Source organism: Gymnoscopelus braueri (assembly GCF_963280865.1).
Source record: "Gymnoscopelus braueri genome assembly, chromosome: 15".
NCBI lineage: Eukaryota > Metazoa > Chordata > Actinopteri > Myctophiformes > Myctophidae > Gymnoscopelus > Gymnoscopelus braueri.
Window position 1 is genome coordinate 10,698,799 of NC_137620.1, and position 18,774 is coordinate 10,717,572.

At 42.1% G+C, this 18,774-nt stretch overlaps 1 protein-coding gene across 2 annotated transcripts in view; it reads right to left on the reverse strand.

Annotated features, from left to right (window-relative positions):
- Window positions 1–1,706: 1,706 nt before the first annotated feature.
- Window positions 1,707–18,774, reverse strand: part of stk26 (serine/threonine protein kinase 26) — a 57,102-nt gene continuing 40,034 nt past the window's right edge. Inside the window, exons 7-12 of one of the 2 annotated variants that reach the window (XM_080451674.1) lie at window positions 17,588–17,773; window positions 14,399–14,541; window positions 12,164–12,260; window positions 11,715–11,777; window positions 6,741–6,877; window positions 1,707–5,625 (exon numbers count right to left, since the gene is read on the reverse strand). In XM_080451674.1, the coding sequence (XP_080307800.1) occupies window positions 5,619–5,625; window positions 6,741–6,877; window positions 11,715–11,777; window positions 12,164–12,260; window positions 14,399–14,541; window positions 17,588–17,773 (633 nt within the window). In that variant the 3' untranslated portion in view covers window positions 1,707–5,618. Of the gene's footprint in view, window positions 5,626–6,740; window positions 6,878–11,714; window positions 11,781–12,163; window positions 12,261–14,398; window positions 14,542–17,587; window positions 17,774–18,774 lie in introns of both variants that reach the window. The other variant, XM_080451673.1, reaches the window with a different exon arrangement.

Below are 18,774 nucleotides of genomic sequence, written 5' to 3' on the forward strand. Positions count from 1 at the left end.
TTGTGAGATCATCTCTGTATCAAATCACAACCAGTGTTAAACCTCTGATGTACTGTAGGTCATTGTGTTGTTGAAAAACACTGCAAACTCCTCACACTTGGGGGCAGTGTTGAGCAGCTGGTCAATAGTGGAGAATATTGTTTTAAAGAGTTTTGAAGTATTCAAACGTTTTCATTTCAAGGACCCCCACAACTCTTGAGAGTGTACAAATGGGGTCCATTCGGTTCCATTTGTACGCTCTCAGAGTTAGAGCTGTGAGGGTCAATTTGGAACACCCTGGACCTCACTTACAGAACTATTGTTCCGAGGGTTCCTTGCTTTTTCTGTAACCAATTGTTGTCCATCCTTTGCCAAGTGTACAGCTTATATAGGCAGACATGGCTTCTTTGTACAATTTCCAGCTTATTTTCCATCCAAATGCTTGAGTTTCAATTTATCTCAATGACAGCTAGCCAAGTGGGGGGGGGGGGGGGGAAACAAGGTGGTGACCACATATATACATAGATCAGGCGTCTTCAACAGGGGGTCCGGGACACTTAAGGGGGTCCTCAGAGTTACTACAGGGGGTCTGCCAAATCTTTGTGTGGTGGGGAACATTATAGCCGAAAATAGCAGATCTACAAGCTCACAACGCCTCGCGCTGCGAGGCGTCGTGAGCTTGTAGATCGGCTATCTTCGGAGAGTCGGTGAAGAGGGAAAAAGAGCAGACCAAGTACAGAGCAAACGGTCAAGTTGACTAAATATTGCGGGTTTAAAGGTTAACTATCTGAAAATACCCATTAGCATGAATCCAGCTATCTATGAAATCTATGACAAAAGTTTCATCTGCAACACAATTTTATACAATATGTAGTGGGGGGGGTCCCTGCTTAATTAAGGGGTCCTTGCGCTGAAAAACAAAGACCCCTGGCATAGATAGATTGGCTGCTGCTGTGGAGTGATGCGTCAACATGGCAGCCGTATTGGTAAGTACCGTATGCCCCATGTGTGTCTATGGAAGCAGGAGGCCTGTCCACAATTCAACCATTCAATCATAATTCACTGAATTCTTCTCAACGTGATTTTCAAGCAGTGTGGCAGTGGTGGAAAGTACTCTGTTACAAGTAAAAGTCTGGAATAAAAAAATTACTTGAATAAAAGTACAAAAGTATTGGTATCAAAATGTACTTAAAGTACCAAAAGTAGAATGTACTCATTATGCAGAATGTCCCATTTCACAAGTTTTCATATATAAAAATCATTCGAAAATAGCAGATCTACAAGTTCACAATGTGTCGCATCGCGACGCATTGTGAGCTTGTAGATCGGCTATTTTCAAATAGCCAAAGTTTAAATAGGGTTGAAGTGGTTAATGTATGTTTTGTGATAATAATCAAAATCTACAAAGTAACTAGTAGCTAAAGTTTTCAAATAATTGTAGTGGAGTAAAAGTATAATATTTGGATCCGAGACGTAATGAAATTGGAAATACTGAAGTAAAGTACAAATACCTCAAAATTGTACTTAAGTACAGTATTTAAGTACATGTACTTAGTTACTTTACACCACTGCAGTTTGGTTTGTTACAGAACCTATATACTCCATGACTCAAAGGACATGAACAATAAACTGTATGCAACGTTCACAGCACATTTACTACAAGAAGGAACACACAAACATCTGTGTTATTTCAATCAATCTTAAATATTTATTCATAAAACTCTAAATCCCGCTAAAAAAAAAAGAATTTATTTAAAATCGTACATCTGTCATTTTTACAACAACTTCCCCCTGACAAAAAAGCACTTGTGTATCCCTTATGATATATATTTATATATATATAAAAAGATGAAAACATACAATGACCAAATGTTACAGTGTCTTTGGTACAAAACAACACAACCTTCCACTACAGCTCCCTTCTATTGCGTCGACAAAGGGGAGGAGTCACGTGGTTCCCATGGTTACGGAACAGAGGAATCGTCATTTTTCAATTTGGAGGACAAACCCATGAAAACATTCCATTTGTACCAGAGCTGTACCTTTATCTTGACTAACTACACGCCATTTTAGTCATTTTGAAAAGATTAAAAAGCATCTCGTTTTTTGATGGAAAATAAAGCTCACTGAAGACAAACAAGAAACAAAAACTGGTCGTCTCTTCTTCAAACGTTTCAAAATCCCTGCTTAACACCACATTTTAACTTTTAAGTTGCAGGTGAAAAACCCTGTGAAATATAACTGAACCTTACAGTTTGGCATGTTCCAAATGATTCCATAACCAGGAAAAACCATGGGAAGTCTACCCTCCATTACAGCATCAATAAACGGCACCAAAAATGTAAGTATTTGACACTAGCTAGCTCTGTTGCTACAAGTAGATAATGGATCTGACCGTCATTATATTTACCCACGTTTTTAACCCCCAAACTCTGTCTTCCATCTTCTCATCTAAAGCTGAACTTCTATTCAGTCACAAAACGGTGTTGCTCGCCAAAATCTACATCTACAAGATCTCAGCGCATCGCAATGAGACATTTTGAGATATTTTCGGCACGCAACACCATCACATGACAGCTTTAGCCGCTACAGTTACCTTGTAAAGCTAAACGGTGTAAGGACAAGTAGGTCAAGTGATATTTTTTAACTAAAATAAGTGTTAAATAGCTCTATATTCCTAATGATACAGTATAGAGTGTTTGTTCGGTAACAGGAGTCTCCTCTATCCAGCTCTTTGGTAAACAGAAAACACATTTTCAGGTCGGGATACCAATGTTATCCAATCAGGCGAGGGAACTCACACAGGATAAACAAGTGAAATTGGAAGTGATGACACAAATAAATGAGCAGACACAATTGGAACTGTAACACTATACATTTTAAACTGACTCTCTCCCGATTGGCTGAAAATGTGCAACCCACCTGTAAATGTATTTTCTGTATATCAAAGAGCTGGAGAGACAAGGGAGATCCCTGTTACTGAACAAACACTATAGGAATGACTATCAGAATATAGAGCTTTAACCTTTTAACAAAAAACATATCGGTTTCACCAAAAAGTATCACTTACCGTACCTTTAAGGTGGGTACAGAAATGTACTGAAATGGGTCAGTTCACAAAAACTCGTATCCTGAAAAAGTAATTGTGAAATGAATCCACATCCCTAATTATATTTCGTAAAAAAAATAGATACATTTTAGGGTTGGGATCCTTAACGATTCGGGTAACAATTACAGGTAACTCTGAGAGTGTACAAATGGAACCATATAAGACTCTAAATCTGGTAAGGGTCCAATTGGTTTCATTTGTACACTCTCAAGAGTTATGGGGGTGCTTGAGATTAAAAGGTTTCTGGATTGCCAACCCTAATCAATATATCTTTGTCATTTGAAAATATTAATCTTATGTCTACTGTGCCTTATACAGTAACCATGCTGCAATAGGCTCTATGCACAGCAGCCATATTGGAAAGAAATTGGGCCTCTTCTTACTTCCTTCACAGGTGTTACCAATGATACTAATGAAGGCTCTGTTCCACTCTGGTCAAACGGAGTCAGGCTGATGATATTGTGCATGTTGACTCACTGGAAACACTCTGCTACACCAGTGGGTCTCAAAGTGTGGTCCAGGGACCCTCATGGTTCCTTGAGGGGGTTCCAAATGGCCCCTTACGGGTGTGTAACTCTGAGAGTGTAAAGATGGAACCATTGTACACTCTAAGAATTATGGGGGTCCTTGAAATTAAAAGGTTTGAGAACCACTGTGCTACACTAAATGGTACAGAGCCTTCATTAGTATCATTGGTAACACCTGTGAAGGAAGAGGCCCAATTTCTTTCCAATATGGCTGCTGTGCATAGAGCCTATTTCAGAAATAAGGGAGCCGTCATTCTAAAACAAAAGCAGTCGTGTTGATAACAAACCAGTGGAATATTGGCATGGAGAACAAAGCATTATGCTTCACACGAACGACGGCGGCGCTTCGCGCTAACGCGTCGTGTTTGAAAATCTGTTATTTTCCCCCGGAAGCGACGCCAATCGTACTACGCCGTAGAAATTAGGCTTTTACGTCTCAAGTGCTACTGAACTGAAAATAATAATAATAGTTATCTACATACAGGTGAAGGCCACGTCATGACACAACTTTCACTGCTGTTGAGAGGAGAGAAAAAAACACACAACCCAAACTCCCCAATTATTATGATTCATATTTTCCATCTTATAAGATTCTAAATCTGGTCCCACCTATATACACACATACACAACGGAAACTTGGCATGGTCCCATAGAAATATTACGATTGGAAAACTTGTATGGTCCCTTATTCAATCGATATAAAAAAAATAACTGCATAGTTTTGTGTGCCAAATAAGTGTTACTAGAAGGACCGTGAAACCCATTTAGCACATGTTGACAAACGTCTAAATTAATTCTTAACTCGACTATTAGACAATAATGTTGTCTGCTAGCCTAGCGTCGCTGTCGGGCAGAAACCTTGTATCACCATATTTCATCTCCCCCCGCCATAAATGAATATAATTTGTCATTTACACTTAATTGCAGGAAAGTAGCAAAAAATTGCTGATCTACAAGCTCGTGATGCGGTGCGTTGTGAACGAGTGCTGCGCTATGAGCTTGTAGACCTGCTATTTTTGGGGGGAAACATGCGCAAATCTTTGAATGTATATATATGCATTTTTAACTCAAATCTTTGCTTCTGGGGGTCCCCAGAACAAAATATTTTGAGATGGGGGTGGTCCGCGGACAAATACATATCATTTCGGTGGTCCTTGACATGAAAAAGTTTGAGAACCACCGATATTATAGCAACATACGTTTTTTCAACCAAAAAAAATAACAACTCTTAGGATTTAGAAGACACTTGCAGAATCCCCAGAAGCAAAGATTTGAGTAAAACATTTTGCTTTAAAATATATATATATTCAAAGAGTTTGAATTTTCACGATTTTTCAAAAATAGCAGATCTACAAGCTCATAGCGCGGCACCGAGTGCCGCGCTATGAGCTTGTAGATCTGCTATTTTTGAATAGCCAAAGTATAAAATAAGTGGTGCGTTCCCGGTCTTAATGGGGGGTAACCAATGAAAAGCATTAACAAGAGGTTGCCACTGAACAACAACACGGTTCTTTTTTACATCCCTGAAAGATAACGTTTTTGGACGTACAGCCTTTCCACCCGACAGCAACTCCATGTGCACACCATCACTTATTTTTCCTTATTGCTTTCAAACGACGGGATGCACTTTTGTTTCTAATAAGGGTTTTAAACATGTACTTGTGCAGAGAATGCCGTCTGTGTGCACACAGTACGTTCACACAGCTTTAATTACATTTTAACATGCACCGAAGTATGGCTATTAAAGCATTACAGAGACTTTCTGGAGGAACTAGGGACTCCCAACAGCAGTGAACATTACATAGTGTATATATTACATGTAGTGCGTGTGCGTGTGTGTGTGTACAGCAAGGAGACATTGCACAGCAAGACTCCTTTTTTTTTTCTTCCACGCCCCCAAACCAGTCTTCGGCTTCACCTGTGACACACAGTCTCTCTCTCGCTCTTTGTTATTTTTTTATCTCTTTTCATTCCGTCTGTCTTTCTCTCCATTCGTCCCTTCTTCAGAACCTGAAAAGGAGGCGAGACGAGAGAGAAGAGAAGACAAAAGCAGCGAGTCAGAGGAGGATCTGTCAATGAGCTCGAATAGACTAAACGAGAGAGAGATCAGAGAGAGAGAGAGAGAGAGAGAGAGAGATCAGAGACGCAGCATACTCTCCAAAAATTAGAATCACCCAAGGAGAGTTTGAAAACATGACTAATGACAAAACACTCCCATATCTGCAGGGTCAGACGGCTAAATAAAATCACACGACTGAAAAATGTTTGTACGACCAAGTCCTAATGTGCGATTCGTGAATCAGTGGGAAAGGAGCCCCCCCCTCACACACACACACACATACACACACACACACACGCTAGCGCTGTTTCCTGAACAATAGGCTCTATGCACAGCCGCCATATTGGAAAGAAATTGGGGCGATTCCTCACATCCTTCACAGGTGTTACCAATGACACTAATGAAGGCTCTGTTCCATTCTGGTCAAACAGAGTCAGGGTGCTGATATTGTTGCATGCTGGCTGACTGGAAACACTCTGCTACACCAGTGGGTCTCAAAGTGTGGTCCAGGGACCCTCATGGTTCCTTGAGGGGGTTCCAATTCCAAATGGTCCATTACTGGTGTGTAACTCTGAGAGTGTACAAATGGAACCAAATGGACCCTTATTTGTGGACCCATTTGTACACTATCAGAGTTATGGGGGTCCTTGAAATCAAAACGTTTGAGAAAGACTGTGCTACACTAAATGGAACAGAGCCTTCATTAGTATCATTGGTACAGTAACACCTGTCCAGTAAGGAAGAGGCCCAATTTCTTTCCAATATGGCTGCTGTGCATAGAGCCTATTAACTCAATATGTAAAATGATGATGTTTTAGTAATATTGTTCCTGCTGTTCTACATCCTGCCAACCAGGTGAAGAAATCACAGATTGAGGCTTTAACCTCTCCTTTTCCATGAAATATCCGAGACGATTAAGATTTTATGGAAGATGCTTCTGAACATATTGCTAGTTTGACGACTTCAAATGCTCCAATCTTATAATACTAACCTGAAAATAGCATTTATCAAAGCATTATTGAATTTAAGAGATAATACAAAAGAGAGAGAAGAGAGAGACACATACTTCTGAAACCTGGCGATGATGTGTGTGACCATCCTATCGGTGATGCCCGGACAGACGTCCTCGGCCAATCGGATGTTGCGCTCCAACTCCTCGATGGCCAATCGCTGCTCAGAATGATCCTTGTGCTGCTGTTTCAACTACACAGGAAGAGGATAAAAGATGTTTACACCTTTCTTTCACAGAACCCAAACTACAATCTGCTGTTCTTTTCTTTTAGATATATATTTTTTTGTATCCTTCATTGACAGTTATACAGTGGTGAGAGGCAGGAAATGTGGAGAGAGAGAGATAAGGGGAAGAACACGCAGCAAACAGCCTTGGGTACCATTGGCCTTAAATGGTACGCACTCTACTAGCCAATTTAGACCCGAGGCCGATTCTAAAAGCTTAAATCATGTTGTGCAGCGCACGAAAATAGCCTCTCTAAAAGCTCTCAATGGGTCTGTGCTTGTAGATAGTAGAGTTTTCAACGGGCCTGAAAATGAAGGCCCGGCCCGAACAGGGCACAATTACCATACTTGTAGGCCCGGAAACCTGAAAACCCCGAAAAATGTGTCATTCTGTGCTTAATGTCCTCAAAGTCACACATCCAACAAGCTTTGAGCTGAGCAGATTGGACCTTCCGTTCCAGAGATAATGGCCAAAACATCTTGAAAACGGCCACTTTTGCCGATTTTCGATGTTTGAGTTTTGGCCATTTTGACCATTTCTTTTTATATAACACAGGCTAGGAAGGTCGGATGATTTGGCCACGAACTAGACAAACTAGATACCAGAGTAAATGTCACTTCGAGCTGCAGCCAACGCATCCACTGCCATTTCCGTCGGCCTTACCATTCGGCCGCTTAGGGGCAGTTCCATGGAGAATAGAAGCTGGTTGGTGTGTGTGTGTGTGTGTGTGTGTGTGTGTGTGTGTGTCCGGATAATTGTGAGCAAGTACAATTGTATTATCAGAATAAATGCCGTGGTCAAACGTCAATCACTGACCCACTTCCACCGCTGCCCTGGCGTCTGGATTTACCACCTACGCAGCCAGTACATTTCCCCGACGTTACGTGTTTCACGCAGGCTGAGGTTGAGACTGTACTGTGCTCGTTACCCAGTAATAGTGCATGTGGCATGGGCGGTGTTTCATATCAGCATCTCAGGGCTACGCAGCCAGACATTTTGACAGCTATATTTAATGTCTGCTTGGAAAATAGAAGGGTCCCTGTTTCATGGAAGGGCGCCCTCATCTATAGGATCCCCAAAAAAAACAATATCCCGGACGATCCGTCAACTTGGAGAGACAAGAGGAATTGACGATTTCAAGCATGGGTCTAGTGAATACTTTTCAGTTTTTCTGGACTTCCGTGATGCATTTGGCACTTTAGCACATAATGTCATGATAACAGCTCTTGAGGAATTCCATCTACCCCAAGTTTATGTTGACATTGTTAAAGATGTGTACACTGGTTCATTCATTCAGGTCATCTGTGGTAAACGGCTCACAGACCCCATCCCTCTCCAAGTAGGTGTTAAGACTGGCTGTCCATGGAGCGCTGTTAATTTTGTGTTAGCACTTAACCAATGGTTAAAATGGCTCTGTATGTGTGCCTCCGCCAATATAATTTCCCCTAACCCTGTTCAGGGGTATGCAGACGATGTCCAGTTAGCCTCTCATCATGGGGCTGTCATAAAGAACATGCTCTCCAAAACCGATTCCTTTTTGGAATGGTCAGGATTAGAGGTAAAATAATCCAAATGTGCAGTTTTATATGAAAGACGGAGCGGAGGAAATCGCTGGTACCACTCTAAAACAGATACACCAACTGATTTCACAATTTGCAATAAACCCCTTAAAGTCTATTCACGTCACGAGACTTACACATATTTGGGCCACAAGTTTAATGTGGCAGGCGAGTGGGGCGATCAGGTCGAGGTAATCATTGCTGAGTACTCCAGCAGACTCGACTTAATCCACACATCGCCTCTGCCTCTAATCATGAAACTGGAGGCAGTCAGAATAATAGCATTGGCCAAGGTACAACATCTTTTCTCCAATGTACATACGAATACGAAAATCACTACGTGATTTGACTGACAAAACTGTGCACTTAGTGAGACATTGGACTGGTCTTAACACACACACAACACGTGACATTATATTTCACAGTAAACGTGAGGGTGGTTTGGGTGTTCCCAATTTTGAATGGACATATATTGCTACGAGGCTCTCCCACATGTTAAATATGCTGAACAATGATGACCAGTATGTGAGAGAGCTTGCACGTTCATCTCTATTTCTGGACCTAAAACGACGTAAGGTCCCCCTGGCATGTGGCTCGGATCCTTGCTTCCTAGGCTTCAGGAGGAAACCTAGTGGAAAGCTAGACAGTCGCTCTCCCGGCTTCGGTGTGTGGTCAGACTGGCCGGACTTAAACGATCTGTGCTGTTGGGCTGATGTTACCTTGAAGTGGGTAGGGTCTAACTCAGAGGCGATGGCTGTCTCGGAGGACTTTATATCTGACCCCAGTATCTCTGTCAGAGCATCTATGACTGTGTGTGGAACAGAACACCAACTCCCACTGACTAATTCCCGAGGTCGCCTCTTATGGGCACAACAGCAAAGGCAGCGGCAGCATTGGACTGAACTGAGGTTGCAAGGGAAGACTGCATGTCTCCCCGCTGCGGACCATTCTGTCTCGCACTCTGTGCTAAATTTTTTTGCTTTAGACAAATGCATTATTATCTTTACTCTGAAAGCGAGGTTGCAGGTTTTACCATCTAAACTTAACCTCTCCATCTGGTTTCCAGGCAACCATGCTCCTCACTGTATACATCATGGTCATGAACAAATAGCTGAAACCATGTCCCACATCTTAAATGGGTGCCATGTATACAGGGGACTCTACATAAGTAAGCATGACAGAATAGTGGATTTGATATCTAAAGATATCACTTCTATTTTCAGGTCCTCCATCATGCTGTATAAGCATTCTACTGTGAAGCCGAGCATGTTTAACCTGTGTAACGATGATTCTGTGTTCTCTAACATTTCAGCTAACACCCCTGATGTCATTGTTGTTAATGAAAACCATAGGGAGGTGTTCATTCTCGAGGTCGGCTGTAGTTTTGATTACAGCTTAGAGGAAGCCTTCCTAACCAAAGTGCTAAAATATCATCAGCTAGAGCAGACCATCTCTCGTCTCAGCTAGGCTACAGATGTAAACTTTTGGTTTTTATCTTTGGTAGTCTAGGGCATAGATATTAGAAACCTAGATACCTCATTGGCCTCTGCAGTTCATTGGGGCGACTTGTATCGCAATACACGGCGGCTCTTCCGTCTTCCGCAGGGAACCTGTCACTCAAAGTGACTACTGGCCAATCACAGCGCTCACAGTGCGTTGACTACTGGCCAATCACAGTGCGTCTTTTCCGGGACTTGTCAGTGTAATGGTTCTCAACCAGTGGTCCGGGAACCACCAGTGGTCATTGAGGGGGTTCCAGGTGGTACCCAGCTAAATGATGGAGAGTTGATAATAACCAAATGGACCCTTATAGATCTTTAAATCTTGAGTATAACATTTCACACTGTCAAGAGTCAAATTGTTAAACATCTGCATTACTTACTAAACAAGTACACAATTAGAGAACGTAAACAATTGTTATTTTGACAACAGCTTATCGAACGATAACATATTCTACGTTTTGGGTGTGAGAGGCTAAAGCTTATCAAACGGTGTTCCGTGACTCAAATGCTGAATAAATAATGGACCTTGATATGAAAAAGGACCATGTCTCTTATTTGAATTTCACAAATAGAGAGTGGAGTTTGCCAAGTTCCAACTAACTAGATGCTGCGCACAGCTGCTGCCTCTTAAAGGAGAATTTTGGACTAAAGTTTTCTTACCTTTTCTATGACGTTATGATATCTTAGGATGAATGGTACAGTAGAATATTTTCATAACTCCACCCCTGAGCCGCCACAGCTTAAAAGGTGCGCGGATAGGCCTTAGGTTAGATCACATATTTTAATAGCTTTAAAAAAAAATTGTGAGATCTGACGTTCATAGTGACAGAACACTATGCAAAAAAAAAAAAAAAAAAAACAAGTCTCGCTAGACGAGATTGAAATCTCGAGATTTCAATCTCTTCTAGCGAGACTTCTGTTTTTTTTTTTTTTTTTTGGTTGCATAGTGTTCTGTCACTATGAACGTCAGATCTAACCTAAGGCCTATCCGCGCACCTTTTAAGCTGTGGCGGCTTAGGGGTGGAGTTATGAACATTTTCTACTGTACCATTCATCCTAAGATATCATAACGTCATAGAAAAGGTAAGAAAACTTTAGTCCAAAATTCTCCTTTAAAGGGTTAAGAGCTGGGTTAAGAGCTGGGTTACAAAAAGACCCGCCCCCACCTGCCTCTGATTGGCCTACCGAACTTCCGCGTGTGTGACGCACACGGCAGCCCTGCGGAAGCAGGAAGCGCGCCCGAGATACAGACGCTTCAGAGCCGAATGAGGCGTCTACCTTTATATGTCTATGGTCTAGGGCACGTGCACAAGTTGGTTGTAAGGGGCCTGCAAATGGCCGGCCTCTCCAAAAGGAGGGCTAAACAATTAGCAAGGTACTGCTCAATATCAGCTATTATAGGAAGCCGCTCAATTTGGAGGAGGCGTTGCTTCCTTTACCCATGATTGTTGTCCGCTGTGTTCGACAAGTATGCCATCTTTTGTTTTGTATGTAACGTTGCTCTGCTTTACATGCGCTTTGTAACTAACTGTTTTCCCTTCATCTGACTGCACTGGCAGTGTTTATGTCCTTTGTACATCCTGTACTTCTTATTATGTGGACATAAATAAATATTTCAAATGTGTGTGTGTGACGTGTGTGTGTGTGTGTGTGTGTGTGTGTGTGTGTGTGTGTGTGTGTGTGTGTGTGTGTGTGTGTGTGTGTGTGTGTGTGTGTGTGTGTGTGTGTGTGTGTGTGCCAACCTCAGTGAAGACAGGAGAGATGACGGTGGTCAGACTGGTAGATTTGCTCAGCTGGTCTTGACCCTGCTGGGGTCAGGAAGAGAAGCGCTTTGATTGAAATTTATATTTTATGTGGCAGATACGCGTGTACGGGTGTTAAACGTCTCAATAGAAGAGCAAGGAGAATACAAATACAACCACCCCAATTATATAAGTTATTGTATTAATATACTCTACCATACAGATTGGCAAAATAACATTTTATACACTAACAAAAGTTACGTAATACAGCTTTAAGTGGTTAATCGATTCATTGTTACAGTATTATTTTCCCATGACATTTCTTTAGGAAAACGCACTTCTCGATAATTTGATTAATCGAAAAAGATTGAATAATCGCTAGGAAAATAAACGATAGTCGCGACCCTACAAGCGTGTCAGAGTCGTGTACACACACACACAGTACTGACCGTTCCATTGAGGACCTTCCTTCCATCGGGTTTCTTCTTTCGGACCGTAGTGAAGGACCACTCTGGAGACTGACTGTTCTCCTTGTTACTGGACTCACTGACACACACACACACACACACACACACACACACACACACACACACACACACACACACACACACACACACACACACACACACACACACACACACACACACACACACACACACACACACACACACACACACACACACACACACACACACACACACTTTAGTGATAGGCCAACCCAAACAGACATGCATGATCCAACTCAATGCAATTCAACTCAGTGCGAGGCTGAAAAAGAGCATCAGCACACAGGAAGGAGTTTAACGGAAAGTTAATGGGGAGTTTAACCGCTTTAAAGGGATAGACAGTTCACCCCCAAAATGACTTTTTTCCTATCGATTACACACCCCATGGAGCCTTGAATTCATGGAGATTTTTTATTTTTTTTGTACATTCCTAAGTCAATACTGTAATTTGACGCCTGCAACAAAAACAAAAAGAAATCATGAATTCAAGGCTTCATGGGCAATTGATAGAAAAAAAAAGCTAATTTTTTAGGTGAACTATCCCTTTAAATCCTATGGGATCTATAACGGGCCGTCTTGTTCTTTTCCCTCTACCCTTAATCTCCCTTTGCCCAAAATCTACAAATGTGACCAAATTTGACTGTGAGACAGTCCTCTAGCTTTTTTGAAAGCAGGGAATCAGAGCAAAATAATGATATATCGGTAAATAAGATTGAGTGAATAGTTTTGAAACTACAGCTTGTAGAACTGAAGTCAAGTTAAATCTCTTGAGTAGAGAAAACACCACTTGAATTAGAGGTTGCTAGCCATAACCTTATATCTTAGCTACATGTTTATGCATTTATTTCATATTTACATGTCGATTTAAGCTCTGACATTTATTTCAGACATACTCTAGTATGTGAAGAGTCTAACTGGGCACTCATTTTTTTTAAAACAAACAAACAGTCATCTCGCAGACAAAAACAGTCACAAATCATTTAACCAAATGTTCACCCCAGAATAGGCCTGTCGCAATTATTACATAATTGTCTAATCGCAATTGTTTGAGATAATCGCAATAATTTTTGCATGATCGTCATAATCGTTTCCATGTTGAAAGATTTTCACACATTTTAATTTTTTTTAAAAAAAAAGCAGAAATAGCAGATCTACAAGCTTGTAGATCAGCCATTTCAGCTTTTTTTTTTACATGTATAAAAATGATCAAATATGTCAATAATGTCTTAGTATATTTCAGTTATTTGTCATATCTACCCAGTGCAATTTTTTATTATGAAGCCTAAAAGGCTTCACATGTTCCAATGTTCAATGTGCCAAATATACAATTAAATCGTTAATCGCAGTTATTTCAGTGACAATTAACACATTCACTGCCAGGGGTTTTCTAAAACAGGCTGCAGCCTCTGCCAGCATTATTTATTTTTTTAAATCACCTTTTGAAGTAGTCACAGAATATTTTTCTCCAGTATTATTGATCCCCTGATGGTTGTTAATCACCGAGGGTTTTCAGGTTTGGTTTCACAAATGTCAACGAGGTGAGGTCATTGTGACCTCGTTGACATTTGTTGTTCGATGTTTGAAAATAGCATGTTTCACTCAAAAATACATGGTAAAACACAGTTTATCTCCGTTTATTTTTTAACATTGAAGTGAATGGAGCAGCAAATATTTGGATCTCCTCACTGGTTCTTTGTGAATAACGGGAATAACGTTTTAAAACGTTTTTGGCAGGCAAGGGGCAATGTGTTAATCGTCAACTTAAATTTGTAATCGTGACAGCCCTACCCCAGAATAGGTTACATCGGTCGGCTATGTAAAAATAGAAAATATCATATCAAGAAAATAAAGGCAGAAAGGCACCTTTACAAGACTGGAACAGAGCATAAGCCCAGCCATCGCAAGCAGAGCACAATAGACAACACACGTTCACAAAGTGGGACCCTCATGGTTCCTTGAGGGGGTTCCAAATGGGCCCTGACAGGTCTGTAACTCTGAGAGTTATGGGGGTCCTTGAAATTACAACTGTTAAAAAATAAACTACATTAACACCTGACCCAGACGTTTGTGCTCCCGGGTCCTTGAAATGAAAAAGGTTTGAGAACCACTGCATTATGCATTTAAAAAACACACACATTCCCGTCATACATTATGCATTTGTAAAGACACAACGGGTACCTGTCGGAATCGTCTGAGCTGCTGTCGCTGTGTCCCTCGTCTTTCCAGCGTCTGTACCGGTCGATGAGCTCGCTGAGGTATGACGTCTTCTTACAGTGCTTAACGATGAACTTGTGTTTCAGCAGCTCTTTAGCTGTGGGCCTCTGTAAGGAGACGCACACGCACACACACACACACACACACACACACACACTTAGTTGTGTGACATATTTTATAGCATTGTATAGTTACCGGGCACACAGTGACTCCTCTGAAGAAGGCCACCGAGACGAAACACGTCCACCACCCCAGTAAGTGTCTCTTGGTCTATTTGTTAGTATTGTATAGGTATTGTATCTGCACAATGCACACGTATTCGCACACGCTGTTGCACAGTGACTATGGACAGAGAGGCATGCCTGTTGAAGGCAAACAGTATAGATGACTACCTCACATGTTTAGTGTATGTGTCACTTCATGCTTTTTGTATGTTGTTCTGTGTTTTTTTTGTACAGCCCTTCTTCTTATGCCTAAGCTTTTTTTTTACTATTTTTTACTAAACATTAGTGAAAATAGCTGATCTACTGTACATCGACACGTTGTGAGCTTGTAGGTCGGCTATTTGACCCATTTAAAACATTTTAGGCATAAGGGGTAAGGCAAGATGGGGCCCATTGCCTCCAACACAAATTTCTCCTATGGGAGACAAATTAATTCCTTTTTTGGGGGGCGTTTCAGCCTTCATTTATAGATCACAGTAGAGACAGACAGGAAACAGGGAGAGAGAGAGAGATGTGTGACCTGCAGCAAAGATCGCCGGGGGAACGGGACTCGAACCCGCGATGTGCTGTCAGGCTACATTGGAGCCTATAGGTGCCCGGACCGCTACGCCAGCCAGCGGTACCTCTCCCTTCCGTTTAGAATTTGCAGTCACGTAGATAACTCCTACTGGAAACAAAATGTGTCGAAGCCTAGCTAGCCTATAGCCTGACACCCTGAATGTTCATTTTGTGTCCCACCATTATTCAGTCTGAAAGCCTTCTCTCAGTGTAGCCGTTTTCTGAGATGGGGGCGTGGCCAAAGTGGCTCTCTTTAGCGATTGGTTCATACTGGATTATCCCGAACCGATTAGATTCTCAACCCGAGAAAACCCCGCCTTCCACAGTGTCACCAAGCCAGGCTATAGTCCATATTCACACGGCGGCCATTTTGGAATTTAACATTGCGTCGCTGTGGCAACTGGGGTGGCAACTGGGGTGGCATTTCATTGACTTAATGGCAATATGGCCGCTGTGTGAATATGGTCTATGTCTAGCCTGCTGCTGAGCGTGAAATGGAAAAAAAAATAAAGATACATTTTGAAACTATATTTTGGTGAGTAGAAATGACAAACATATGGCAGCTTCCTGTGCTGGACATTTAACCCATTAACACATTGAGTGCCAATCGCGTAGATCTACGCGAACCTATTTAAAGCCGCCACGTGCCAATCGCGTAGATCTACGCGAAGTGTTTTTTTTTCATAAAAAAAAAAAAGAAACAAAAAAATCAATTTTTAGTACGGCACATTTCATTGTAACACCACCGGAAGTGGAATTATTCGGGATCCCGTTTTGCCGATCCCGTCGGCCCCCATTCTAAAGCGCACACTGACACTCCATTTTCTCCTTGTAGTTTTTTCTCCTCGCATATCACTGTTTAACGTAAACCGTTCTAACTACAACAATGGAGGTCCGTTTGACACGTGTTTTTTTCTGGTAGACGCAGGGAGATCTGGGCGATGTTTACAAACAGTGCAGAGCTCAATCTTAAGGATTTTAACAAGGTCTATCTTTGATTTTTTTGGAAAATATGTTAAAATCTTTGAACATATATATTTTGTCGAACATTTGTAACTCAAATATTTGCTTCTGGGGGTCCCTGGAACAAAACATTTTGAGATGGGGGGTCGGCGGCCGAATACATATAATTTTGGGGGTCCTTGACATGAAAAAGTTTGAGCACCACTGATATAGAAACATACGTTTTTTTCAGAATACTGTTGGGATTTAGAAGACATTTGCAGAATCGGCTTCAGGTCTTAATGGGTTAAGAGGCAGAAGTACAGTCTTTCTGTATGTTGTCTGGCTTGAGAGAACTGTGTTTGTCTCTGAGGTCCTTGGGCAGCTCGTGGTAAAGTGCCTGCCCCACCGCCTGTCTGGGGGTTCGAATCCACCGCGGTGCATGTGGCTGTGTCAAGTGTCTATAGTACCAGTGGTCCTTGAGGGGGTTCCAGGTGGTCCCCAGCTAAATGATGGGAGAGTTGGTAACCAAATGGACCCTTATGGATCTTTAACTCTTGAGAGTGTAAAATTAAACCAAATGGACCCTTACAGTACTCTATATACGGACTGGGGGGGTGGCACCAGTCAGCAGAGAGAGAGTCGGGCGGGAGGAGTAGGACGGAGGTTCTACGTCCTCTCGGTGGGGGCTCCTCACTGGCAGGTGAGCCAGTAGGATACAACGGCAGTGAAAACACACAGAAATGTGTGTGTGGAAGGAAGGAAGTAAGTCGGTCAGAGAGGCTTATCGTCGGTATCAGCCGAGAATGGCAGAAGTACAGACACGTGTGTGTGGAAATAATTGGCTTAACGACTAAATTGGAGAGGGAAAAAAAAATCACACCCAGTGTGAAGAGAGTGGTGCCTTTGAATTCGTGTAACTGGTTGCATCCTTGTGTTGCAATCAGCTGCAGCTGTTGAGGCCGTGCTCAAATATACGGACGGACGGACGGACGGACAGACACACACGGTCAAATGTAGGAGTGGTTGGCACCCCTCAAAAAGGGGTAAAAAGCTAAAAATGAAGAAAAGAAAACAGAGTCTCAATGAGACACAGGCAGGTTCTTCACATGATATTACATTTCACCACCAGGGGGGGACAACAGATGCAGACATTTCAAAGAAGGAACCGTCTGTGTGTAACATCCTGTTGAACTTAACAGTCTACAAACTCTCTCTCTCTCTCTCAACATCACACTTTCTCTTTCTCCAACTCCCCTCTCTCAATCTCTTTCCTACTTCTTTTCTCTGTCTGTCTGTCTGTTTGTGGTGTGTGTGTGTGTGTGTGTGTGTGTGTGTGTGTGTGTGTGTGTGTGTGTGTGTGTGTGTGTGTGTGTGTGTGTGTCTCTGTGTGTGTGCACGTGCGCGCACACGATTCATGTTGACTTACGAATGCAGGGTCCTTGTTCAGGCAGGTTTCCGTGAACTCTTTGAAGCTCTTGGAGAAGTCCCCCGTCAGGGTGGGGGGGCTGGACTTGGGGATGTGGAACAGGACCCTCATTGGATGCATGTCGGAGTTGGGAGGCTCGCCTTTAGCCAGCTCTATGGCCGTTATGCCCAGGGACCAGATGTCAGCCTAGGAGACACACACACACACACACACAGTGCTACTTAAGTAAAAGTATCAATACTACAATATAGAAATACTCCGTTACTAGTGAAAGTCCGGAATTCAAAATGTACTTGGGTAAAAGTACAAAAGTATTGTCATCGAAATGTACTTGCAAGTACCAAAAGGTAAAGTACTCATTATGCAGAATGTCCCATTTCGAGTTTTCAAATGTATAAAAGTCTTTTGAAAATAGCCGATCTACAAGCTCACAATGAGTCGCATCGCGACACATTGGGAGCTTGTAGATCTGCTATTTTCAAATGGCCGAAATGTATATAGGGCTGAAGCGCTTAATGTAATACCTCAAAATTGTACTTAAGTACAGTACTTGAGTAAATGTACTTAGTTACTTTACACCACTGTCTGTTGCCCCCTCACCATCTGTTATTACTGTACAAAAGCATTATTCAACCTGTTTCCATTGTATTGTTCCTCGTGTTTTTTTCACTGCCAAAGACAGTAAATCGTTAATCGCAATTATTCGTGTGACAATTAGTGGTCCAGTGAAATGTCATAGTCGTGACAAAGCCCTAGCAACACCGTGAACCAGCTAGCTGTTGGATGAACTTGAGTCAGCCTACTGACCATATGTCTGCACACACACACACACACACACACACACACACACACACAGCCTAAAAAATACCACACACACACACAAACACACACACACCCTAGCCTGACTATACACACATGCACACTCCACAATAATGATAGCACGACCACACACACACAATCCACAATGACGATAGCACACACACACACACACACACTACCCACAATAACGATAATACACACACACTCACTATCCACAATAACGATAGCACACACACACACAAAATCCACAATAACGATAGCACACACACACCTATGCAAACAGGCACTCTCACAAGGAAACCTACAGACAGGTGCACACGCTTGCACACACACACTACTCTCTCTCTGCAACACACACACATCACTGT